At 46.4% G+C, this 23,629-nt stretch overlaps 2 protein-coding genes across 4 annotated transcripts in view; both read left to right on the top strand.

Moving 5' to 3' along the window:
• The first annotated feature begins 1,039 nt into the window (after window positions 1-1,039).
• On the top strand, window positions 1,040-10,456 carry Patl2 (PAT1 homolog 2). The gene is made up of 15 exons (XM_087911433.1): window positions 1,040-1,164; window positions 1,859-2,067; window positions 3,186-3,266; window positions 4,020-4,129; window positions 4,594-4,668; window positions 4,898-5,036; window positions 5,402-5,522; window positions 5,611-5,708; window positions 5,894-5,947; window positions 6,076-6,209; window positions 6,335-6,494; window positions 6,967-7,107; window positions 8,593-8,687; window positions 9,169-9,318; window positions 10,081-10,456. The coding sequence occupies exons 1-15, from the start codon at window positions 1,092-1,094 to the stop codon at window positions 10,097-10,099; spliced, it is 1,659 nt and encodes a 552-aa protein (XP_087767559.1). The 5' UTR covers window positions 1,040-1,091; the 3' UTR covers window positions 10,100-10,456.
• A 1,362-nt stretch (window positions 10,457-11,818) lies between these two features.
• The window catches only part of Spg11 (SPG11 vesicle trafficking associated, spatacsin), a 67,909-nt gene continuing 56,098 nt past the window's right edge, over window positions 11,819-23,629 (top strand). For all 3 annotated transcript variants that reach the window (XM_085696322.2, XM_048459518.3, XM_085696321.2), the window contains exons 1-5: window positions 11,819-12,090; window positions 15,298-15,482; window positions 16,801-17,022; window positions 18,965-19,157; window positions 23,422-23,559. In XM_085696322.2, the coding sequence (XP_085552448.2) occupies window positions 11,843-12,090; window positions 15,298-15,482; window positions 16,801-17,022; window positions 18,965-19,157; window positions 23,422-23,559 (986 nt within the window). In that variant the 5' untranslated portion in view covers window positions 11,819-11,842. The remainder of the gene's footprint in view (window positions 12,091-15,297; window positions 15,483-16,800; window positions 17,023-18,964; window positions 19,158-23,421; window positions 23,560-23,629) is intronic.

The raw sequence follows: 23,629 nt of genomic DNA on the forward strand, positions 1-23,629 counted from the left end.
TTCTTCCCAGCAGCAACCTCCTCAGGATGCATCCAGAACTTTCCTCCCTAATTAGACTGGAGTAAAATTTAGATATCGAATGGAAGCAAAGTTCTTCACAAAATTCCTAAACCTTCTTTAAAGGACACCTTTTTAAGCATTTGCTCACAAAATTGCAGCCAGCGCCATCAAATTGTACTCAGAGTCTTAGACAGTTAAATATACAGCTTATTTCTCTAACCCAGTCAAGAGGGATTTTGTTTGTTTTGCTTTTATTGGTTTTTTTTTCTGATCTTTTGAGACAAGGCCAAATTCTGGTGAACAAACCAACTTGGAATTTACTATGTAGCCCAGGTTGGCCTTCAATCTAAGTCTCCCAAGTGCTGGGATTACAGGTGTGGGCCCTATAATCAGTTAAGAGTTTTCTTGCTTGTTTGTTCTTGTTTTGTTGTTGAGTCAGTCTTGTGAAGTCTAGTCTGGCTTCAAGTTTCCTAGGTAGCTGACACTTCCCTTGAACTCCTAACCCTCCCATCTCCATCTCTCAAGAGTGAGGACCACTGGCCGGTGCCACCACACCTGACTAAGAATTTTCTTATTAGTGTTTCTCATACTTCTACGCTACCTCAGCCGTGAAGCATGCTGGCCCTTTAACAGGTGAGCAGGAGGCAGAGCTGAGTCTTCAAAAGCTAGGAGAAACAAGCAGGACCTGGCTGCCATGGCTAACCTACGTGGGAAGGACAGCAGCAGTCACGTGGTGGGTGTCAGCAACAGGGTGTCACTGTACACAGACAGTGGTTGGTTGTAGTCTTCCAGGACCTAGCCAGACCCCTAACATCTGTCCCTCCTTGGAACTGAGCTGGTTGGGTGGGAGGGGTGGGGGCTTATGCTTATCTGAGAGCTCAGACTCTGACTTCGTGAAGCCTTGGGTCAATAATTCTCTGCTGAATTATTATCACCGTGCTGAAAGGGGACCATGGATGTTTTAGGGGCCAGCCCATCCTTATCAAGGAAGAGAGGGTCTCTGGGTCTCTTCTCCATCCCAGGTTTCCCTTCTAGAGGCTTCTCTATCAGTGAGGGACACAACTGGCAAGGAATCCCACCAGGCTGCCGAGATGACATGTCTTGAAGGTATTACCACGTGGGCCGAGTATCTACAGAAAATGTACAGAAGTCCACAGGCAAGAGGTACATATCAGCATGGTTAAGAAACGGGGTACAGTACCGTGACTGAAAGCTCTGCTGTGGCTGGCTAGCTACTGAGATAGGTTTGTCTGGGCTTTTGTTTTCCTTGCTGCTGTGCAAAAACTATCAGCAATGCTCTAACAGCGCTGAGTGACTGTGCGATAGGCGTGCGGTGTAAGGCAGGGAGCATACAGGGTTAAGCTGCACTGAATGGGGACAGCTGAGATGAGCTCATTTAAAGAGGCAGCAGAAGGGCTTGTTAGATTAGGAAGAATGGGTGGAGAAAGAGGCCTGTGGTATCCATTCAGACCATTGAAGTGATCCCCGGGGAAGTGAAGGGGTTTGGTGTCTGCTAAGTGCTGCTCATGCTAATGAAGGCTCATTTGGGAGTGTCCTGGGGCGGAGCTAAAACAGTGGGGTGCTTAAAAATGGTTCTAGAGCCCAGTGGTAGAGACAGGTGGATCTCTGTGAGTTCGAGGTCAGCCTGGTCTATAGAGCAAGTTCCAGGATAGTCAAGAATACACTGAGAAACCCTGGGGGAGGGGGGGAGAAGAAGAAAAGAAAAGAGAAAAGAAAAGAAAAGAAAAGAAAATGATTCTAGAGATGGCTTCCGAATGGAGCTTCTGGTTAGGATCAGCTTGTCTAGATCAGAGTTTTCACACCATCAATACAGCTATGTCTCTCTCTTCTTCCCCAGGCCTGCATTTACACCAGAGGCCAAGCAAGTTCTCTGCTCCCCTGGCTCCTGAAGAAGGCTCAGTATCTGCCTTCTACCTGGAGAGAGTGGAAGAGGAGAATGAAGAAGATGTGTGTTCAGATCAGGCCCCAGATGTGGAGGAGGAAAGGAATGATCTCGGGGATCCAGCCATATTGAGTGTCATCCAAAATACCCAAGTACCACGGCAGGTAGGGCTAGAGAGAGTGGTCCTGAACTTCCACGATCCTTCACAGACTGTCACTCAACAATCCTCTTGTCACCTCTGCTGCTTTAAGACCCATTTTGAGTTACCGTGGTTTATTTCAGGTATGACGCTGAGCTGGGGCTTTCTCCTTCTCTCTTCCTCCTGTCTCCCATTGACGCTTCTGCAGCTGTCCTTTACCTTAAATCAGGTCCGAAGCCAGGTGCAGTGGTGCACACACCTGCAATCCTAGCACTAAGACCTCAATCTGGATTGCATAAAGAGACCCAGGCACAGACAGACAGACAGACAGACCAGGCATGCGTGCATGCACACACACACACACACACGCCCTAAAATCAAACAAGCAAAAATCCACAAGGCTGGGGAAGGAGGCCACTCAATTGGTACAGTCCTTGCCTTGCAAATGTGAGGACCTGAGTTCAGATCCTGGGAACACATGTAAACCCTGTATATGTATACAGCAGTGTGTCCCCGTATTCCTAACCAGTGCAAGATGGGAGGTGGGGACAAGAGGGACCTTAGGAGCCTAAGGCCAGCTTGCTCAGTTTGCCCAGCCTATGTGGCCAAGTTCTAGGCCAATGAGAGACCCTGTTTCAAGAAAAAGGTAGAAAGAGCCTGTAGACCAACATCTGAGGTTCCCCTCTGCCCTCCACACTACACACAGTCACACACACGCATGTGTGCCTCCAAGTTCACGTGGACACCCCCACAGAGTCCTGTGTCTCCCATAGATAGCAACCCGACTATTGGTGCGTCCCTTTTGTTTTAGCCTTGTGTCTTGGCAGGCCATGCCTAGTATGTGATCCCTTACATTCACACAAGCCAGTGGGACTGTGTGAATACTAGAAGACAAGGGCTTCTAGTATAAGCCAGGTGACTTGGCCCTCCTGCAGTCTACCCCTAAAACGTTAGCCATCTTCTCAGGAGGAGGAAGGAGCCTGGCCCATTTGGCCTTGAGGATGAAGGGGAAGGCCGGGTTGCTACTCTCCCGGCTGTTGAAATAACTGACTTTGCTACCCCAGCCTTGTTCCCATGAAAACAAAAAGCAGAAGATGGTGTGGGGGTCCATTCGAATCTGGCATTTCTTCCTTTCTGTTCCAGAGAGGCCTGCATGGTTCCCCTGGAGCCAAGGCCCTTGGTACCCTGGGGATGTCACAAGCCTCCTTGCGTTTTCTGTGCAAGGTGAGTCGAGTCTCCATCTTGTGAGGAGGTGACTGAGTGACTCAGAACATTTCCATTCCTGGAAGTGTTGAATGTCCCTTGCCTCATCATGTTCAATCTACCCTTCTCCTTGTCCTGGAGATGACGCACCCAAAGTGAGGCACTGGTATGGGGTGGACAGCCACACCAGGCAGAAGAGCTTGGTAAACGACAGGTGGTGCAGGATGGCCTTCCTAAGTGCTCCGGGAACAGCTGTCACTCACACGAAACGGGACACGCTATAGATTCCTACTCCAACATTATAAAATAGCAGACGGTCAAGTACTGAACGTAGGAGCAGGAAAGACACCAGCTGCCCATGAAGTACTTAATAGGGTGAGAACCGAAGACTGGGAAACCCCATAGGGAGAGCTGTAAGCTAACTGAGCTCTGCTGAGGGCTTGGGTGAGGCAGAAAAAAAAATTGCTGAGGAGCCTGCCCTCAGTAGCTGAAGACAGAACCCAAAAGCAAAAGGGATGTTCAAAAGCACATCCTCCTCCCCCATCCTCAAAGACGGAAAAGGCATCTCCTGGGAGGTGGCGGACTGTCGAAGGCAGGAAGCACGGTCTCCACAGCTGCCTTGAGGGTTTTGCAAAACACTGGGTGAAATCACTGAGGGGAAAAGGCAGGTGAGCCACCCAGAGGGAAACGACCTGAGCAGGGGCAGCGTTCACTCCTCTCTCCGTGGAATATCCCCCTCGTCCCCTGGACCATCTATGGCCAATTCCTTTCCAGCCTGCATTCTCAAGAGCCAGCTTTCCAGCCCGCCACATGGAACCTCGCCAGCCTTCACGGGATCCTCTTCTGTCCTACAACCCACTGACCCTGTGGCCCCCTAAACTCAGGTACCAGGGACAGGCTGAGTTCCTCCTATAGGTCGTAAGACATGGTGGCCAAGGGCCACCTCCTCCGTTACCTTCTATCAGTTGCCACAGAAAAACACTTAGATACACTAACAAAAATTGGAAGCATAGTCCAGTCTCTGCTCCCTCACAGCTGAAGAAGCAGAGCCCCAAGGGAATTAAAGAAGGAGGTGGGCTACCCCGACAGATTAGGACTTGCTAACAACCATGCCAAAAGGTTGGCTACTGTGTCTAGATTGTTGGCAGTCAGATTGCAGAGAACCATTTCTTGGGATGGGAAAATGAGGACTGCGTTGTTTTCTGCTTTGTGTGTGTGTGTGTGTGGGGGGGGGGGGTTATGTAGACACAGAGGGCTGCCTTAGGTGTTCACTGGAGCTTCCCCGGTGAATGCATGGACAGTTGGGGTGCAGGGCAGAAGTTTTCCACTCTGCTGATTTCCTTTTAAGCCTTCCCAGTCATCTGACCCAGCTCCACCCTCAGCACCAAAGGATCCTACTGCAGCAGAGGAGTCAAACCATGAGGTAATGCCTAGATGAGAAGCTGGACTGAGGGGAAGCAGTCCGCATGTATACTGGGTATTATTTCCTTGGAACTAGCTGTCTTCCCCCACTGCATAATGGAACTCCATCACCGTTGCCCAACACTGCACCTTTTCCAGTCCTTCCAAGAACACTCCACTGCCTGCTCACATCTCCTTGGCAAGTCACAGTGGCAGGGCTTGCCTAAAGGAATGTTTCTGCTGGCTTGAAGTCTAGCCAAGAAGCCTTGGTCTCTGAAGCCAGACACCTATGCTAACCTCATGACCCGAAAAGAGAAGGACTGGGTGATAAAAGTGCAGATGGTTCAGCTGCAGAGTGAGAACCCTCGCCTGGATGATTATTACTACCAGGTGAGCTCCCGACCCCCTCGTCCCACCTTTAGACCTTGGCCAGATGAGTTAGAACTCCTGGGCCTTGTGACCCTCACTCCAACTCATAGCGGCCACATCTGATTAGGTGCCGGCACAGTCACTCCAAGAAAGAACCCATCTTCCTAAAGTTACTGTTCCAAGCCCCTTCCCTCCTCCTCTCCCACACTTCGGTCAAATGGAATTATCGACTTTTTTCTAAATAGCCAAAGCTGGTCTCTCCATCCTTTTGAGAGGTTCCCATTTCTACCCTGGAAATGTGGGCCTGCCCACGTCTGTGCACTTCCGTGAGCCTTCAGGATACCTTATAAACACCCACACTCTTTGCCTGCTCCCTGGACCCTCAGGAATACTATCAGAAGCTAGAGAAGACACAGGCAGACAAAGAGTTGCTTGGGCACAGGAACAGGGCTGAGTCTCTCAAGCTGGTCACGCCTCACATCCAGAAGGCAGAAGGTTATGAGTCAGGTATGGCCAGACTGCTGGCTTGGGCTGGATATCTGGGCGCATGGGTGTTCCTATAGAGAAGCATGCTTCTCCCGGCTCTCTTATGCAGTGGTACGAATTGAGGGTTCCCTGGGCCAGGTAGCTGTATCAACATGTTTTAGCCCTCGCCGAGCTATTGATGCCGTATCTCACGGAACTCAAGAGCAGGTAGGAGAGTGAGATCATCCTAGAATTTTCCCTGCCCCTGTTGTCTAAAATGCATTCGTGTTTGGGGTTTAAACACTCTTACATTGCGGCATACGGGTGAGGAAGCAGTGTGGTCAGACTTTGTGTCTAGCCTTTTCCAGCCGCACTGATGGTGTGACTGATGGACAGGAACCCCTTGTGCCTAGGATACAGGAGCAGCAAGCAGTCAGAGGCTCCGAGTGCTCTCCTTGATTGAGAAGGTGAGATAAGCTCACTGAGAGATAGATGCTCTTGACTAAATTGACTAAAATTTTAAGGATGGGCTATTGCTCAATTAGCCACCTCCTCCTTCCCTCCCCCCCCCCCCCGACCACTGTTGAATTCCCAGATGTTCCTTCAGTTGCTAGAGATAGAGGAGGGCCAGAATGATGGGTTTCCACAGCTCTACCACTCGGAGGAACAGAGAAATCAGGTGGAGAAGCTCTTTCAGGCCTTAAAGACCCAGGGGCAGGACAACCTGGAGTGAGTATGAGAGAGTCCCGCCTTAGCCTCAGAAGGGGAGGCTCAGTGGCTGTGGGGGCTTGCTGCTGGCATGAAGCCTTCTTCCCTAGCACAGGTCTCAAAACACTCTCCTCTCTCCCCTGTAGGGAGACAGCAGATAGCCTTCTGCAGGTGCTGTCTGTGAGGAAAGGGAAAATTCTGGTGGCTCGGCTGCTCCCCTTCTTGCCCCACGATCAAGCCGTTAGCCTTCTTCTCTATATCACCTACCACCTGCCTCTTCTGATCCTGAGGGACATGGCTGACCAGGTACCGTGGCAATGAGTGGCAAAGAGGGTGGTCTTGATGGGTTTGAGGTCTTTCCCCTCCCCTATCTCCCCTCCCTTCCTAGAGATGCCAGCAAGAGATAGAATAGTGTGCTGCCCACCCCTCAAATAGGGAAGTTACAGAATGAACTACCATAGTGGCAGCAGATCATCTTCAGATACGATGAGCGAGGAAAGTAGGTGAGCGGCCGTGCAGGTGTGAGTGCGCTGTGAGAGGAGATAAGGGTCCTCTGAGGAGGGGTGAGTCTTGTCTGCCTCTTATAGAAAGCCAGTGTAAAATAAGTCAGTGTTCTAGGACTCCATTAGGAATAGAGTCATGAGCAGTGGTAGGCCTGGCAAGGACCCAGACCAGGAAGCTGTGTACAGTCCCATCAGCCAGGGAAGGAACTGGAGGTAACGATGAGGGGATGAAGCTGTGGTAGAGTTGGGAGAGATGCTTAGTGATTTTCTCGTAGGCTCTACACATTCTATTCAAACCTCTGGGAAAATACATCCATTATTTGACCTTCCATCAGCTCCTCCATGGACTTCAGGGTCTAATGTTGCTGCCCCCTGGTACCTCAGAGCGGCCAGTCTCTGTGGTGCTTCAGAATCAGGTAATATATCCAGGACACCTTTCTTTTCATAAATGACTTTTTGTTTGTTTTGATTTTTTTTTTGAAACAGGGTCTCATATAGCTTAGACTAGCCTAGAACTCTCCAGTTAGCCAAGGATAACCTTGAACTCATGACCTTTATGTTGGCATGTGCCACCATGACAGTCCTCCCATAGATGACTTCTCAATGGCCTACTAGAAATTATAAAGAGGATAGTTTCATCTCTACACAAATCTTATCCTCAGTAGCACGTCTCAACGTCCAGTGAGAACTGGACATGGTCTACTCCTGCTACACAGGAGGCTGTGGCAGAAGGATCATGAGTTCAAGATCAGCTTAAGCATCACAGCGAGGGTTAGGACACTCTAAACCTGTCTCAAAACCTTCCAGGGAGCACAGGATCATCTGGACTTAGCTTATTAAGTACCCGGTCCCTGGTCCCACTCCCTGGAAGATAACAAGGAACTGTGTGGGGGGGGGGGTGGCTGCTCCCCCCATTTCCTCTCTCTGTTCTCTTCCTTTCCCCATCTCTTCTCTCCTTTTCTTTCTCTACTGTCTGGCACTGTTGCTTCTCAGTATGTGGTGAGACTTGTGGCGAATGCCACAGGTGGGAATGGCATGTGGTACAGGACTTCTTACTTCCTGGCATTTAGAAAAGAGAAGTACATGTCTTGACTGGGCAGGGGGTGGCTCCATTGGTGGAGTGCTTGTAGGGTGTACACAAAGTTCTGGTTTCAGTTTCTAGCACCACACAACGTGAGGGTGGTGGTGCATACTTGAAAAAGAAAATAGAAACGAGGGTATCAGGGTTTAAAGGTCACTTTTGTCTATGGTGAGTTCAAGGCTAGCTTGGACTAGCTGAGATCTCTGTATGGCGGGGGAGAGGGTGCCACATCTTTTGTATGGAATCCCTGTGACTGCTGGTGGTAACCACTTCCACACCTGAAGTCCCAAAACTTCTTATTGTGTATGCTTTAGAGTTAAAAAAAAAAACTGGAGGCATATCACGTGTTTATAATATTACGGTTTTTTTCTAAAGAAGAAATAAAAAGTCTTTTCTTTGTCCTGAGCATGCCAAACTAGGCACTTCCTATAGCATTGAACTCCGCCCCCAGCCCACAACAGCAAGTCTGTGAGTATTGCCGCTTTAGACTTGACAGCCTGGGTCCATATCTACTGAATTCTCTTGTGCAGTCTCCTCTGTAGCCCTCTGCTGAAGGTGGTACTTCTGAAAGTGTGGCCCACGTACTACCCGAATCATTCCTCGTCTACTGACTCCCCCCTGCCCATTTAGTCAGCTCTCAAAGGCTTGTGGAAAGTTCAGGGCAGTGAGTTCTTTTGTAGCTGTAAAATCTGACCACTCTTGTGGCATTGGTCTCCTTGTGCACACGCAAGCCTGTCTTTCAGGAGGAAGCCAGCAAAACCAGAGAAGCCCAAAATGCCTAGGTGACCCCCTTTTGTCTCGAACTCTCTATCACTCACAGTTTGGGATATCTCTGCTTTATGCCCTGCTGAGTCATGGAGAGCAGCTGGTGTCCCTGGATTCTTCTCTCCAATCCAGCAGTGACTGCGCAGCCTGGTAAGATGGCAAAGGCCTTTCCAACAATACGTTCCAGCATCACAGGGTGTGTAGGGCGAGCCTGACCAAAGAGATCCTGAATACCATATTCGGGGACCGGGGAGGAAGTTGGGCAGAGAAGAAGACATCACAGAACTGTATCTTCTCCTGGCCCCACAGAGTATCCTACAATGTGGGTTTCCCGTGGGGAACAGGTCATAGTAATTAAAGAAGATACGTTTTAGAGTCAAACAAACCTGCCTATTGCAATGTAACTTTGAGACATTTCACTTCTTAGTTTGTTTCTTCATCTGGGAGTGGTGCTATTAACTCCTTAGAGAAATTAAGGTCAGATAGGCATTACCAGGTACGTACCAGATGCACGCATGTCACCTCTCAATTGCTGTCTGGGATGGGACCAGGGGCTGCTGGTGGACGATAGGGGACTTTGCCTGGACGGCGGTTTCCTTTATCAGTACAGCAGCTCTCTTCCATCCCTCAGGACAGACTTGGTGATTCTGGTTACATGGGAGATATCTCAGTTGCCCACGGCATCCCTGGCAGAGCCCCTAGCCTTCCCCAGGAACCTGCTTCCCCTCTTCTGCCATCACATGGACAAACAGCTAATGCAGCAGCTAGAAGCCAGAATGGAGTAAGTGCTTACAGAAACAGTCACAGCCTTGTCCGGGTCTGTGGATCCAATCTCGGAGAAGCTGTGAGCACAGACAGTAATGTGCTTTAGACAGAGTTCTATGGGCCGGGCATGGTAACACATGCCTTTGATCTTTTTAGACTCCTGAAAGTTGTCCTGTGACCTCCAAATGTTCACTGTGGAGTGTGAGTGAATGTGTATGAGTGTGCATGTGTGAGTGTGCGTGTAAGAGTGTGTGAGTGTGCGTGTAAGAGTGTGTGAGTGTGCGTGTAAGAGTGTGTGAGTGTGCGTGTAAGAGTGTGTGAGTGTGAGTATGCGTGTGAGTGTGGGGGAAGGGGTGGTACGAGTGGGTGGGTTCCAGTGGGGGGTGTGTGTGCAAGTATGGGTGGATGTGAGTGTGTGAGAGAGATGGTGTGTTTTGTGTGTGTGTGATCAAGCATGTAAACATAGCAAAACATTAAAAAGTCTATCTAGACTCTCAGGTATTTATGGAGTAACTGGTCTGGACTCATTAGGGTCCCTCGGACTGTTCAGTCAAACCTCTGCATTTATTCCCATGTTTGGTCATTTGTAAGTACTGTTTCAGAGCAGTAATTCGAAAAGTTGAATAATTCATTCAAAAAATAGTTGAAAGATTAATTCAGAATATGAGGAATAACACAGAGATAATCTCTGTCCTCAGAATTTTACCCAAGCATGAATTAAACTATAAATATTTGTAAATACGGAATTGTTTGCAGTTAACTCTTGTTCTCTTTTTAGGCTTGCCTGTATCTACTGATTTATTAGTTCTTGAACTTACGTGTGAGAAGCTGAAATCTCAGAAATGAAACTACATCACATCACCTTCCTACAGGGATACAGTCCAAGTCATTTCCTATACTTTGTTATGTTGGAGGACCCTGCCACATTGCCATAGCCCTGCTTAAAAGCTAAGTGAATTGCCTAAGATTAAGGCATGACTTTAGGTATAATTAAAGAAACATCAAATAATATGTTGAAACTTGTTTGTAAGTTTAGAATTACAATGAAGGCCATTTTTGTGAGTGTGTCAATATAAGGGGCAAGGCCTTATCGTATGTAATAAAAATGTAATCTGGGACATTGCTTCAGTGTGCCAGACTTTATGTAAACCAAACAGCTGAGCTAAGGCTGAGCGATTTGGATATAAGCATCTTCCTTGGCATGGTTGCATTTTGTCAAATGAAGTCCTGTGTTCGTCAAGGGACACTGGAGAACCTTTCATGCACCAGGCTGGGTTCTAGGTAGGAGGATAACAAAGGTGCACAAGTCTCTGCTACTTTCAGATGTACTTGGAGGTTGGGCAAGAACTGACAGAAAATATCAATCAGTCGTAAATATTGTCAGGAAACAGGATGATTTGAGAGCGACTGGAGTGGAGGAGGCTTTAGATTGGATTAGCTAGGACAGTGCTTTAACGGGTTGCTGTTGAGTCAATCCTCAGACTGTGGAAGTGGCTGCGTTACCAAGGCTAAGCATGGAGACATACCCCTGAATTCCTGAGTAGCTAGACGACTGGGGAAGGAGCCGGAGTCCAAGGCCACCAGGGAGCCTTTATCAAATAAAAAACTTGGCGAGATACTCTTCAATTTCTCCCAAATGCCTTTCCAACACATCTCAGTTCTCTCCCACTTTCTTCCTATACTAAATTGTACGTCCCTGAGTGAGCTGCTTCGCTCTTTACTCAACCCATCTATTTCAAAGGGTATCATTTGACTCCAGTATTCACGCGAACCTTCATGCTTGTAAGGAATAGAATACTCAGTGGAGGACCATAGAGAATAGACTGTCCTCCAAAGGAGGTCTGTTGGCCTGAGAGGTTGGCACCCCCAAACCGTGCAGCTACGTATCCGGTAGTACAGAAAAACTCACTATGCGGGTTCTGAACAGCGGTTTTTGTAGTCAGGGCCTAGCGAATGCTTTTTGAGGTAAAATGCTCTTCAAAACTGCCTGGTGGGAGATAAATCAAATAGTTTGCTTTTGCAAACTCTGGGTTCCAGGGTATCTGATGGGAATGGCAGCTTTGCAAAAGTCCGTGGGAGCAGATTTCTTGAAACCTCGGGGAGAAGGGCGGGCTCTGTTTTGTGCCCGTTTTTTTTGTTTTGTTTTGTTGTTTTTTAAGGGGAAAGGGTTCTTTAATTCTAGTCTATTAAAGAGTCCTTGCTACCAAGCAAACCACACGACTGTTCTAACCAATCGCACAAAAAGTGACGAGGGGCCAGCGACTGGGTTTTAATGAGCAGGCGTCAGTCTCAGAAAGCTTTGGTAACAAGCACAGCAGAAACAACTGACAGGACTTGGCGTTTATTGACTTGAGCTGAGAGAGGAGCGCGGGTGTGGTTCCGCAGGAGTCTGCTTAGGCCCGCCCCACCCCTCAAGCTAAGAAGACTACTGGCGTACGACCGCCTTGCAGTTCAGGTGACAGTCACAAGGCACAGAACACCGCGCATGCCCGGAACGCACGTGGGCGGGCGTCTCTCCCGGAAGGAGCGCACGGGCCGGGATGGCCGCTGAACCGGGGCCCGGAAGTGCTGCCTTCCCCGGCTGTGCCGGGGCCATGGAGCGGGTTCTGCCTGTGCTGCTGGTGCAGCTCCCTGCTGAGGAGACGGCGCAGCTGGGAGCGCGGGCGCAGCTGCACCAAGAGCAGGAGGCCCTAGGGAGCCTGACGGCTGCGGGTAGTCTCCGAGTGCTCTCCCTGGCGCCGGGCAGCAGGGGTGGAAGCAGCTGCTGCCTCCAAGGCCCCTTTGGGCAGTAAGTGCTGCGGGACAGCTGTGCAGTGCGGGAGGCGTCTGGACCTTGAGCTGCTCCGGCCGCTCCTGCGGGGAAGCCTGCGTGCTCCTGGCGGCGTGGGTTGGTGGGAGAGGGGTGACAGCGGGGGAATCACCTCAGCACTGTGAACCCCATTCCTCTCAGAACCTTTCCCATCCCGAGGTGAAATGCTCGCCTTGTTGCTTCTCGCTAACTCACTCTTTGGGTGGGCAGAGAAGATAACCCTGGATAGGTCCCAGTCCAGGAGCTGTTTGTTCAACTTAAAACAGATTGTTACAGAAAGGAGTACTAAGCCTGTCTTCCTCCTCCGCCGCCTCCTCTTCATTACATAGCCCAGGCAGCACTAAAACTTGGTACAGAGACTAGACTGGGCTCGAACCTTCAGAGATCCGCCTGCCTCTGCCTAAACTACCACACCTGACTTTGTTTAAAGATGCCAGGCGGTGGTGGCGCACGTATTTAATCCCAGCACTCTGGAGGCAGAGACAGGAGGATCTCTGTGAGTTTGAGGCCAGCCTGGTCTATAGAGCGAGTTCCAGGACAGGCTCCAAAGCTACAGAGAGACCCTGTCTTGAACCCCCCCACACACACATACACACAAAAAGTGCCAGATGATCTGGCTTATTTCTAAGTCATTTCAAATATCCATTTTTGTTACGGAAATAATGTTTTCTTGCAAACATAGCCGCACTCAGTGCACGTAAGTGCCCCGGGGTCACTGAACTAGCCCAGTTCCCACTTTTAATGTATTTGATCACAGTCTCCAGGTAGCTGGTTTGCAAGTCACAGTCCTGCTTTACTCTTTCTAGTGCCAGGATTACAGCCTCCATCTCCGTACCTGCCTGTCTTCTGTTTCTTAGACACGAGGCTCTCATGGACCGAGAAGATAGACAGTTACAATAATGTACTACTTTCCATTTTCATAAATCTTATCCATCATAACGTTTAGGAATGCCCCGAGTATATGCTGACCTTTTAAATTGTGGGAAGTATTCTAGGACCAGTCTGTGTGAGACTGTAGAGCCAAGAGGTATCTCACTTTGGAATCTCCAACTTCTGTAACAGCTCTGTACACACAAGACAAGTTTGGTAAATCAGCAAGTATTTCACCTACGTCACTTGTCTGATAAGGTCTCACAGTGTTCTCCCTTTAGGATAGTGCAGTGCTTTTAAATGTTTTACTTAGTTTAACCTTTTCCAGGGTTGATATTTAGGTTATTTCCCAAATTTTCAGTGTAAACAGAAATTAGGTGTTCGTAAAAAAGAAATAATTCCTGTTATTTAAAAGGCAGAAATGTGAACTGTTCTTTTCCTTTGGGGGGCTAAGAGGGGATGATTCAAGACAGGGTTTCACTTTGTAACCCTGGCTGTCTTGGAACTCACGCTGTAGACCAGGCTGGCCTCCAACTCACAGAGAGCTGACTGCCTCTGCCTTCCGAGTGCTGGGATTGAAGTGCAAATCTTTCTGTTAAGGACCTAATAGCTGCCCTATTTAATATAAAACTTACTTCTGTAGAAAACAAAGCTTTTAAAGAAGTTGAAACTCTCAGAGTGGTGCCTCATCTCCTTGAACTGCGTTGTTTTCAGAGTGGGCCCTACTGACTGTTTTTGAGAAAGGGTCTTTCTCTGTAGCCCAGGCTGGCCTCCAACTCTCGGTCTTCCTGTCTCAGACTTGCGTGCAGGTGCCTTTCCCTGCTGAGCCATTACTGGACTTCCACTTCACTTCCGGAGGCAGAGTCTGTGTCTGAAAGGAGGAGATCACAGTAGCAGACTAATCTGAGCCGCTAGCTTGGCCCCAGGATCCCTTGCTTCTTCCTTCTGAGTGCTGGTATTAACAGGTGTCCAAGCTGCCATGCCTGACTGGCTTTTATGTGGGTTCTGAATAACCCAGACTGCCGTTCTCAAGCTTGTGGAGCCAGCTCTTTAACCCCTTAGCCGCCCTTCCCAACCCTTATATTTATTTTAAATGGAGTTTACTATAGTTGGTCTTTCCCCATCCTTGTTAGCCTACACTGGTGGTGACTGTTCTGCCTAGAATAATTATCGTTAGTCACGTGTGGCCGTTAAAATGAACGTTGAAATCCAGTTCCTTGGTTGCAGTTCCCACAGTTGAAGGGCTTTGTAGCCATATCTGCCCTCAGGTTGTGGTTGTCTTGGGCAGCACTGAAATAGAAAATAACATTTCCATTATCACAAGGTTCTATTGGACAGGGTTGTTCTGTACCATAACATTCTGGAGTAGTCGAAGACTATATATAAAGAATCACTCTTTAAAATCTGAAATAATTCAACTCAGCCAAAGCCAATTTAAAATATTTATTTTATGTGTTAAGTGTTTGCCTGCATGCATGTATGTGTGCCACATGCCTGGTGGTGCCTGCAGAGACCACAAGAGGGCGTCAGATTCCCTGGAATTAGAGTTACTGATAGTTGTGAGCTCTTAACCACTGAGCCATCTCTCCAGCTCTATAAGCCCATTTTATTAATTGTGATAAGTAATATATTTATAAGTAATAAATTTAGAGCTGGGCTTGGTGGCACACACCTTTAATTCCAACACTCAGAAGGCAGAGACAGGCAGATTTCTGTGAATTTGAGACTAGCTTGGTCTACAGAGCAAGTACCAAGACAGCCAGGGTTACATAGAAAGTCCCTGTGTCAAAAAAAAAAAAAAGATTGATTGTTGGTATTTATTCCTCATGATGACAATCTGTTTAAAAATATCAGTTGATGCTCAAGGTAAAAGAATAACTGGGTTTAATAAGACTTTTTAAAAGCTGAAGGATGATCCCAGCACTCGGGAGGCAGAGGCAGGCACGAATCGCTGTGAGTCTGAAGCCAGCCTGGGCTACAAGAGCTAGTTCCAGGCAGGCTCCAAAGCTGTAGAGAAACCCTGTCTGAAAAACCAAATAAATGAGTGAATGAATGAATGAAAGCGGAGGAATGAGGAAGCACTTTCCTGCTCTAAGCTCACGTCATCTCCTACTCTTGGACAGTGTAGAGAGGCAGAGTAGGGAAAAGTGGGGAGTAGGAAGAGACCCCTAAAGCAGTCTTCATTTTCCTACGTTGGGTGGCAGAACTGGTGCTATTGAGTGAGCTAAGCTCTCTTGCTCTGCGCTTTGATCCCTGCCATTGCGGTCAGTGGGATTGTGCGCGTAGAAATATAATCAATCTAGACGTTTTCCCTAGCTTCGTATGGGAGGAGTGTCGTGACCGCAGCAGACCCACAGACAAGCCCAAGCTGCTGGCCGTCCGTGAGGATTATGAACTGCGCGTGTATGAATTTGATCTGAAAGACGGGCGATGCGAGTCGACCTTATTACACAGCTGCTGTGGGCGGACACTGCAGAAGCTTGTTGAAGATCGAGGAGTCTGTGAGTGTCCTGCTAAGTTCCCTCTGCTTCTGTTTCCTTCTTAGGGACACAGTCTGACTGTGTAGTGGAGGCTGCCCTCAAATGCGATCCTCCTGCATCAGCTTCCAAGTGCTGGGGACTCAGGAGTGTGCCACCGTGACCAGTCTGCACTGTCCAGCACTGGCGCCACTGGCCAGATTGGGCTGCTGAGCACTTGAAACGGGCTTAATATAACTAAGTTGTACTTTTAGTTGTTGCAATGCGGGAAATCAAATTCAGAGTTTCACAACTGCTAGGCAAGCCCTTGGTCACTGAACTACATCCTCAGCCTAAAAATGTACTTTAAATGTCCCAGCCAAGTGAGGTGGCCATAATGCTGTAATCCTAGCACTTGGGAGGCTGAAGGATCTCAGGTTGATGGGAGCCTGGGAAACATAGTAAGACTCTGTCTTAATTAATAAATACATAAATTAATTAATATCAAACATCTTTCTTTTTTAGGGGATACTGGGGATTGAACCTATGGCCTATGCATGCTAGGTTGTCACTCAATCATTGAACCACATACTCAAGTCTCCAGGCCTTTATTTGGAGAAAGATTATCACCAAGTTACAGAGGCTGGCCTTGGACTTGAAATCCTCCTGCCTCAGACTCTTGAAAAGCTGGGATTATAGGCCTGCACACCAAACTGGTTCTAACATACCAGGTTTTGAAGTCTTACTATAAGGAAAGTAAAATAGATCATAATAATTTTATATAAACTAACATGTTAGAATATTTTGTATGTAATTCAATAATATATATTAAATTAATTCACCTGTTTCTTTGGCTGTTGGTCATATTGAATCATCTCTCTCATGGATTGATGACTCTTGTATTATAGTGGACACTGCTGACCTAAACTTGTTATGGGGCTGTTGCCTGTGTCTTGACCTGATAAGTTGCAGAGGGGGGTGGTGAGGGAAATCCAAGCTCCTTGGCCTCTAATTTTAAGGCAGTAACATCCTTTCTACCCTTGACTATAAGGTTCCTTCTTTTTACTTATGGAAAAAAAAATGTCTGTTTGACTTTGAGTGATCTCATGGGTAACTCGGCTCTTTTGAATCTTCTTCCGGTGTGCTTTGAGATGTCAACCTTAAGCTAAAAGAACCCTGAGTCACTGTGAGCCATCTTTATTTATCTTCACCTCCTTCCTAATGCCTGTGTCCACAGATGTGAACAGTAACCGCTTGGAGTTGGAACAAGTGCAATTCCCTTTCCTTGCTTTATCTAAGATCACCTTTACCAGCTGTACTAGTGTGAGTGAAGAGTTTGAGACAATATCCTTTTGTTTCCCAGGTATTTCCTTCGAGTCCCTGAGAATCCTGTCGTTTCACAACAAGACGGCATTACTGCTCATCAATAGGTGTCTCGTCCTCCGCATTGCGTTTCCAGGGAGAGACTCTGGAAGCATACTGGACTGCTTCCCGCTGCCCTTGCCGGCACAGGTGGCAGATGCAGTTGTTGACGTACAGTTCTGCAGGGGATTTCTTTTTATTCTGAGTACATTACGCTGGATCTGTATCCTTGGCCGTAAACTTGTTGATTGATGTGTAGGGGAAAAGAATATGTAGAAAGATGAGCCTTTCTGCACTTTCAATTGGGGGAGCTGGAGCTAAGGGAGAATAGTTAGTTTTTTAGTTAAGAATTTTTAGGGGAGAAATACTCTCATAAAATACTCAACTATATTACTTTAGATTGTTCAATGTATAGAAATATTCTTATTGTCATAATAATCTTGCCCATATTTGTATTCTTTACTTATTTACCCAAACTACATTTCTTAAGTGTCTGTTAAAATGCATGATTACTGATATATGATATATGAAGTATGTCCTTTCCACATGAATATAATATACTTTGTTCAATAATGAGTCCATTTTTTTGAGGCTTCAAATACCCAAATACTGGGTTTACTAGTATGCATTGCCACACCCAGATAATTCCATCATTCTAATGAATGGTTTGCATAGGTATTAACAGTTTTTGAAAATATTATACTTTGTATAACAGTAAAATTATTTTGAAGATTTAAAAAATGACCTTTTATGAAATGAGTTTTGAGACTTTTTTTCCTGAAGTAAAGGGATAAATGATCTTCCTTTCATTATGGTTTTGGGGGTTGGCCCCCAAGGCCTCACTCATGTGTGCTATTCAAATATTCTAGCACTGAGCTAAAATTCCTGGCCCTTGGTTTATTTACTTATTTATTTTTGAGACAGAATCTTACTATATAGACTTGCTTGCCTGGAACTCACTGTGTAGACCAACTGCCTCTTAACTCACAGAGATCCTCTACCCCTGACTCCTGAGTATTGAGATTAAAGGCATCCTTAAATTTTGAGTTTTTGAAGCAGGGTCTCTGTAGCTGAGGTTGGCCTAGAACTCACTCTGTAGCCTACTTTGTAGCTAGCCTCTGACACAGCCTCCAGAAGGAATGATTTTTCTATTTTAGATATATTGTTTTTTTACAAGGATGTCATAAAATACTAAACTGACTTAATTTTTATTGATGAATTTGTTGTCTTCTGCAATGGGTGTCAGGTGCGTGAGGCTGCTGAACATCTGGAATTGTCTAGGCATATGGATACTTAATTATCTATTTAGGTTTAGAAGCTGGCACTTGGTTCAGTTATTAAAGAGTTTAAGTATATTTAGAATAAACTTAATTTTTAAAAAAACAAAACAAAACAAAACAGAGTCTTATGTAGCCAAGACTGAACTTGTACTCTATATTTAGTCAAAGATGACCTTTGACACCTGATCCCCTGCCTCAACCTCCCAAGTCCTGGGATAGTAAGCTTGAGCCATTATGCTTAGATTAATGGTACTGGGAAATCGAACCCTGGGCTTCATTGAGCCAGACAAGCACTCTACTTACTTAGTTTCATCTGCCCAGTTTCTCTTAGTGTTTCAACTGTAACTCTGTGGGGTCTAAATATGGGTGAGATATTTCTGATGAAAATTTAGTATCCAAGCACAGTGGTGGTGGCTCACGCCTTTAATCCCAGCACTCAGGAAGCAGAGGCAGGCAGGTCTCTGAGTTTAAGGCCAGCCTGGTCTATGGAGCGAGTTCCTGGGCAGCTGGGGCTACATAGAGTAACTCTGTCTCAAAAAAACAAGAAAGAGTGAGAGAAAAAATTTAGTGTCTAAAGTTAGTTGCAATCTAAGTGTAACTTAGATTTTGGTGGCTTACAAGAAAATGAAATATCTCAGCTTTTAATGTTGGTTGCATGTTGAGAGGATAATATTTGGATATTGGCTAATGTATAATGTTAAATGTGCTTTACCCTGAGAAATAGTGCCTTGGGGTCTGAAGCAGCAGACTGAAGAACTGTACTGCATCAGAGAATGCCTGCTGCTAGTCCTGCAAGGTTGTAGTGATCCAGATGATAGCTCTTCCCAATCCTGTGACTCAAAGGCTCCTGGATAGAAAAGACACTTCTTTAACTCTAGCCCAAAGATATTTTTGACACTTCAGATGGCAAGCAGGTAGCTCGTGTGGACTTGGCTCTTCTCCGAGAGGATTCTGAGCAGCAGGAGGCAGCCAGCGTTTGGTCCTTTACATCACTGAAAGTGTCTCAGGACTTAGATGTTTTGGTGATCGTCAGTTCATCTCACACTGCAGTTGTTCTCAACCTAAATTTGTATTTCAGGTAGGCAGATGACTAAAATTTCTCATTTGAGGTAAATAGACCCATAAAAGGTTAAAAATATACTCGTTAGCTTTTTGTTGTTGTTTTAAGCAGCTTTTCTATGCAGTTAGATCTCACTAAGGCTCCTTTAGTAAGATTGTTACTGTGAAGAATGTGTCTAAATGACTGCTGGCCACCTTTGCCTTTTGGCTTGTAAGGCAAAGGTTTGGTTTTGACCTAAGCGGTATTATGTGGGGGTTATGGTTATGTCATATAAAGATGTAGAATTGTCCAGGCAGTGGTGGTGCTTGCCTTTAATCCCAGCAATTAGGAGGTAGAAGCAGGCAGATCTCAGTAGTTTGAGGCCAATCTGATCTACAGAGAGAGAGAGAGAATCAGGATTGTACAGTTTTAAAAGCCTCGCTTTTATATATCACCCCCTTCTTGTTCCATTTAAGAGTAGAAGAGAGTGGAATTTACCTGTTTTTGGGTTTGCTGTTTTTGTGGCTTGGGATCCTGGCTGCACTGGGGCTCATGTTCCTCTTAAAGAAGTATGACACAATCTATTCAGCTAGCCAGCTTTTCTGCCTGGGGATTTCCGTGGTATTTCCTTATGAGGAACTGAACTTGTGGCTGTCTAAGAACCTCAGTAATGCTAAATGCTTTTTTATATTTCTCTTCCATTAGCTTGCTAGCTGCTGTTGGCTTTATAAACTTATGTAACTTGATGATATGAAAGTAGGCCTTTCAACATTTATGAGCTGACCACATTTAGGGCCATTCAAACCATTTAATCTTTTGATTCCACCTTGATATGAATAAGACAAATCCCTGAGTAGTTGGGGATTTTTTTTATCAGTTTTATTGCCTATGGTTTGGTTTATAAGAAGGGCAGGTTTATTTTTATGTACCTGCCAAGCATTTACAGCTGTGATGCTTTCTAGGGTCAAACCCAGAACCTCAGTCATGTTCAACAAGCAAGCCCTCTACCGCTGAGCTAGACTCCAAGCCCCAGTTTGTTCAAAATGGCTATTTACTTGTTTACGTTTTGACCTTGTTCTAAAAATGAGTAGACATTAATGGAATTTCAGCTGGGGAAGATATGATCTGATTTGTTTGTTTGTTTGTTTGTTTAATACAAGGTTTCACAATATAGGCTAAGCTTCTCTCAAACTCCTATCTTCTTGCTTCAGCCTCCTGAGTGCTGGGATCACAGGAGAGGCCATCAATGTCTGGACTTGTTTTTAAATCTTGGAGTGTGGGCTCTTAGTTTCCGTCGACTGTTCTGGTCTGCCCATAGGTGGTTTCACTCATCGGTCATATCGCTGACCACTCATTGGAAGCGGTGTAAATGGTGGGAAAAGAGGAAGGCCTAGTCGCCTGGTCCTGTGCTCTGAATGTTTTAGAGCTCTGCCCTGTCCCCTGCAACTTACTTAGGTACCAGTCTGTCCGACTAAGCAAGTGATCTGTGTTCGTTCTTCACATAAATGCTGTTTAGTGCCTTTTCTCTGGAGTTGCCTGAAGCCCAGGTGTGTCTCGTCATTCTTGCCTTGAGCTAACTTCTTCCCCCAATCAGAACATGAGCACTCTTTCTCGGGCCCTTTTCATCCCATGGGAATCCACCGAAATGAAGCTCTTTCTTCAAGCCCTGTGCTCAGGGCGCTCTCGACCAGAATCTCACTCAGGACTTCTTCTCTGCGGTGCGTGTGGCAATTCCGCTCCTTAGCCAGGCTTCGTGCTTAGCTATAGTTTTATATAGTTCCTATTTTTTCATTTTTTTCCAATAAAGTCTAATAGTTCGTTTTTTTCAGTCTTTTTCTCCCTTTGGAGATGGGACCCTGCTGTGGGCTCCAGTGATCTTCCCAGCTCAGCCTCCTCGGTAGCTGAGCTTCGTTCTTTCACTTCATCTTCCATTTCATCTTAGCTGTCCATCGTCAGAGCCACACTCTGGGCTCTGTCAGCATTCGATCACTACTCTCCACAGATCAACACAACTTCCCAAAGTTTTTAGCCAGCTTACCCAAGTGCGTGCCCGCTGACCTCACTGGGATTTCCAGCTAATGGGCCTTCTGTGCTTCCCCTCCACCTGTCTCCACCCCTCCCCACTTTTCAAGCCTGGATTTGGCGATCCATTGTTCTAGCCAGTTTTTTGCACACACTCTAAACTTTTGCTCTTGCTCCATGGTAGCACTTGGCCTGCCAAAACATCGACCCTGAATAAAATCTTTATCCTGCCTTCTGCTGCCTACACCCAAACAATTCTGCATTTGTGAGGAACCATAAGAGTACTCTTTGCCAACCCCCTTTTTGTGGTTATTTGAGAGAGTTTTGCTCTGTAGTCCAGACTAGCCTCAGACTCAAGATCTGCCAGCCTCTGCCTCCCCGGGCTAAGATTATAATGTGTACCACCATACCCAGACTTACAAAAATGTTTTTAATCCTCTATTTTTCCTCAGAACTGCTCATCTTGTTATTCTTCCCTTTCCTTGAGTGGCCTTGCCGCCCACACTTTAAAGGGAACAGAAGCCATCTGATGTCTCGTGAGACCTCCTTTAGCTTTTTGGTTCCTTTGTTTTATGAGGTTTCATTCCTTCCTCCCCCATCCCATTTGAGAAACCTTTCTCTATTTCCTTTTCTATATTTATAATGTCTTTTCAGTATTAGGTCTGTGTCCAGTTAACAGACAAGGAGCAGCCCTCTCCCTCCTGAGTGTCTCCCAGGCCCTCCTCCTCTCTGTCTCCACCCAAGCCGTGCCCCTGTTTTCTCATCTGAACGGCTTTAACAAATGCCTGCTCAGTCTCCTTGTGTCTGTCCTCATCCCCTGAACCCGTTTCCTCCAAAGTAGTTAAAGTGGCAGCAGTAAAATGTCTGTCTCATTAGTGGTCCAACCACACACACACTCACACACTTTTTTCTTCATCTCCTTGATAAGTGTCAACACAATGCTTTCCAAATTGAACACTTCCGAAGTGTGTGACGAGAGTAAATGCTTCCCCTCTCCCTAGCTATGCTCTGCATGTGATCGTGTTGTAGTTCTGCCCAAACCCTCCTTTAGCTGCCTTTTCTCCTAAAGATGAAAGCTAAACTTCCTTAACCCACGATGGCTCTGAACTCTGTCTCCCGGCAGCTCTTCCGGCTTCTGTTACTGTCTCTCCGCTGTGCTTCTCACTTGCTGTGCTCGGGCACCACGGTCCTCTCTGTTTCTCAGATGTGATGACCCTCTTTCCACACAGCTGTTCATCTTAACTCACACACATGTACAAGTGCGAGCACACACACACACACACACACACACACACACACACACTTTTGCCGTTCTTGTTCATTTACTGACCTTGACCTAAGTCTTGCTTTGCTGTGGTATAATGAGTTATCAGGAAGCTTAGCTGTGGGCTGGTGAAATGAACTTCCACATGCTTTCTGTGGAATGATTGGATCCTCTCTACCCCATCCCTAAATAAGTAAATAAATGTTTTTTAAAAACCAAACCCCAAGTTTTATGGTTACATTAGTCTGGTTCCATGTTTTCTTAAGCCTTAGTGTCTACCCTGAAGTGGGTTATATGCTTCTGAAAGGTCTTGAAAGGCTTAAGAGTCTGTGTAAGTCAGCATGACATCTGCAGTGTGCCAGACAGTGTCTGCTCTTTCCACTCCGTGAAAGGAACTGCTCCATGGAGCCAAGTGCTTTTTGTTGGCATTAGTAATTTTTTATTTTATTTTTCTGTATATAAGGGTGCTTTGCCTGCGCATTGTCTGTGTACTGTGTGTGTGCAGTGCTTGGAGAGACTGGAGTTACAGACAGGTGAGCTGCCGTGTTGGTGCTGGGAATTGAACCCAGGTCTCCCGAAAGAGCAGCCAGTGCTCTTAACCACTGAGTCCTCTCTCTAGCCCAGAGAGTCAGATTCTTGATGCTGACTTTATCACTCTTCTATGAGGAGGTTAGAGAGATGACAATCTTGGGGATGTAAAGTTTATGCCATTCTTGTCCACATCCCATGTCCCTTTTTATTTTGAAATTTCATACAATATATTTTTATAATATTCCTTCCCTTTCCCAACTCTTCCCAGATTCTCCCCTTCTCCCTGGCCACCCCCACTGCATATTTTTTCTCTCTCTCTCTCCCTCTCTCTCAAAAAATTCAAAACAACAACAACAAAAAAACCCAACAGGACAAAAACATAAATAAAAATAAAAGTGCCTGCATATAAACCCAGAGGCGCTCGTGACACGAATTTGGGGTTGATTACTATTTTTTTGATGCAGCTATCATTCTTTTCCAATGTAGGCAACACCCAGGACACCTACTGTATGCAAGAGCACTGGAAGACCTTCCTGTTGAAGGGCCTGCTGGAATAGACGAAGACGACCTTGCTAACTCTGCCCACAACATGAGACTCACCAAGGTCTCCTTTCAGGTTGATAGGTATGAACACTTTAAGGGCTTTGTGTGTTTCCTTTTCGTTTTTGTCCTTTTCATATGAAAAGTCTCTACG

Source organism: Myodes glareolus, chromosome 10 (genome assembly GCF_982192425.1).
Source record: "Myodes glareolus chromosome 10, mMyoGla1.1, whole genome shotgun sequence".
Classification (NCBI taxonomy): Eukaryota; Metazoa; Chordata; class Mammalia; order Rodentia; family Cricetidae; genus Myodes; species Myodes glareolus.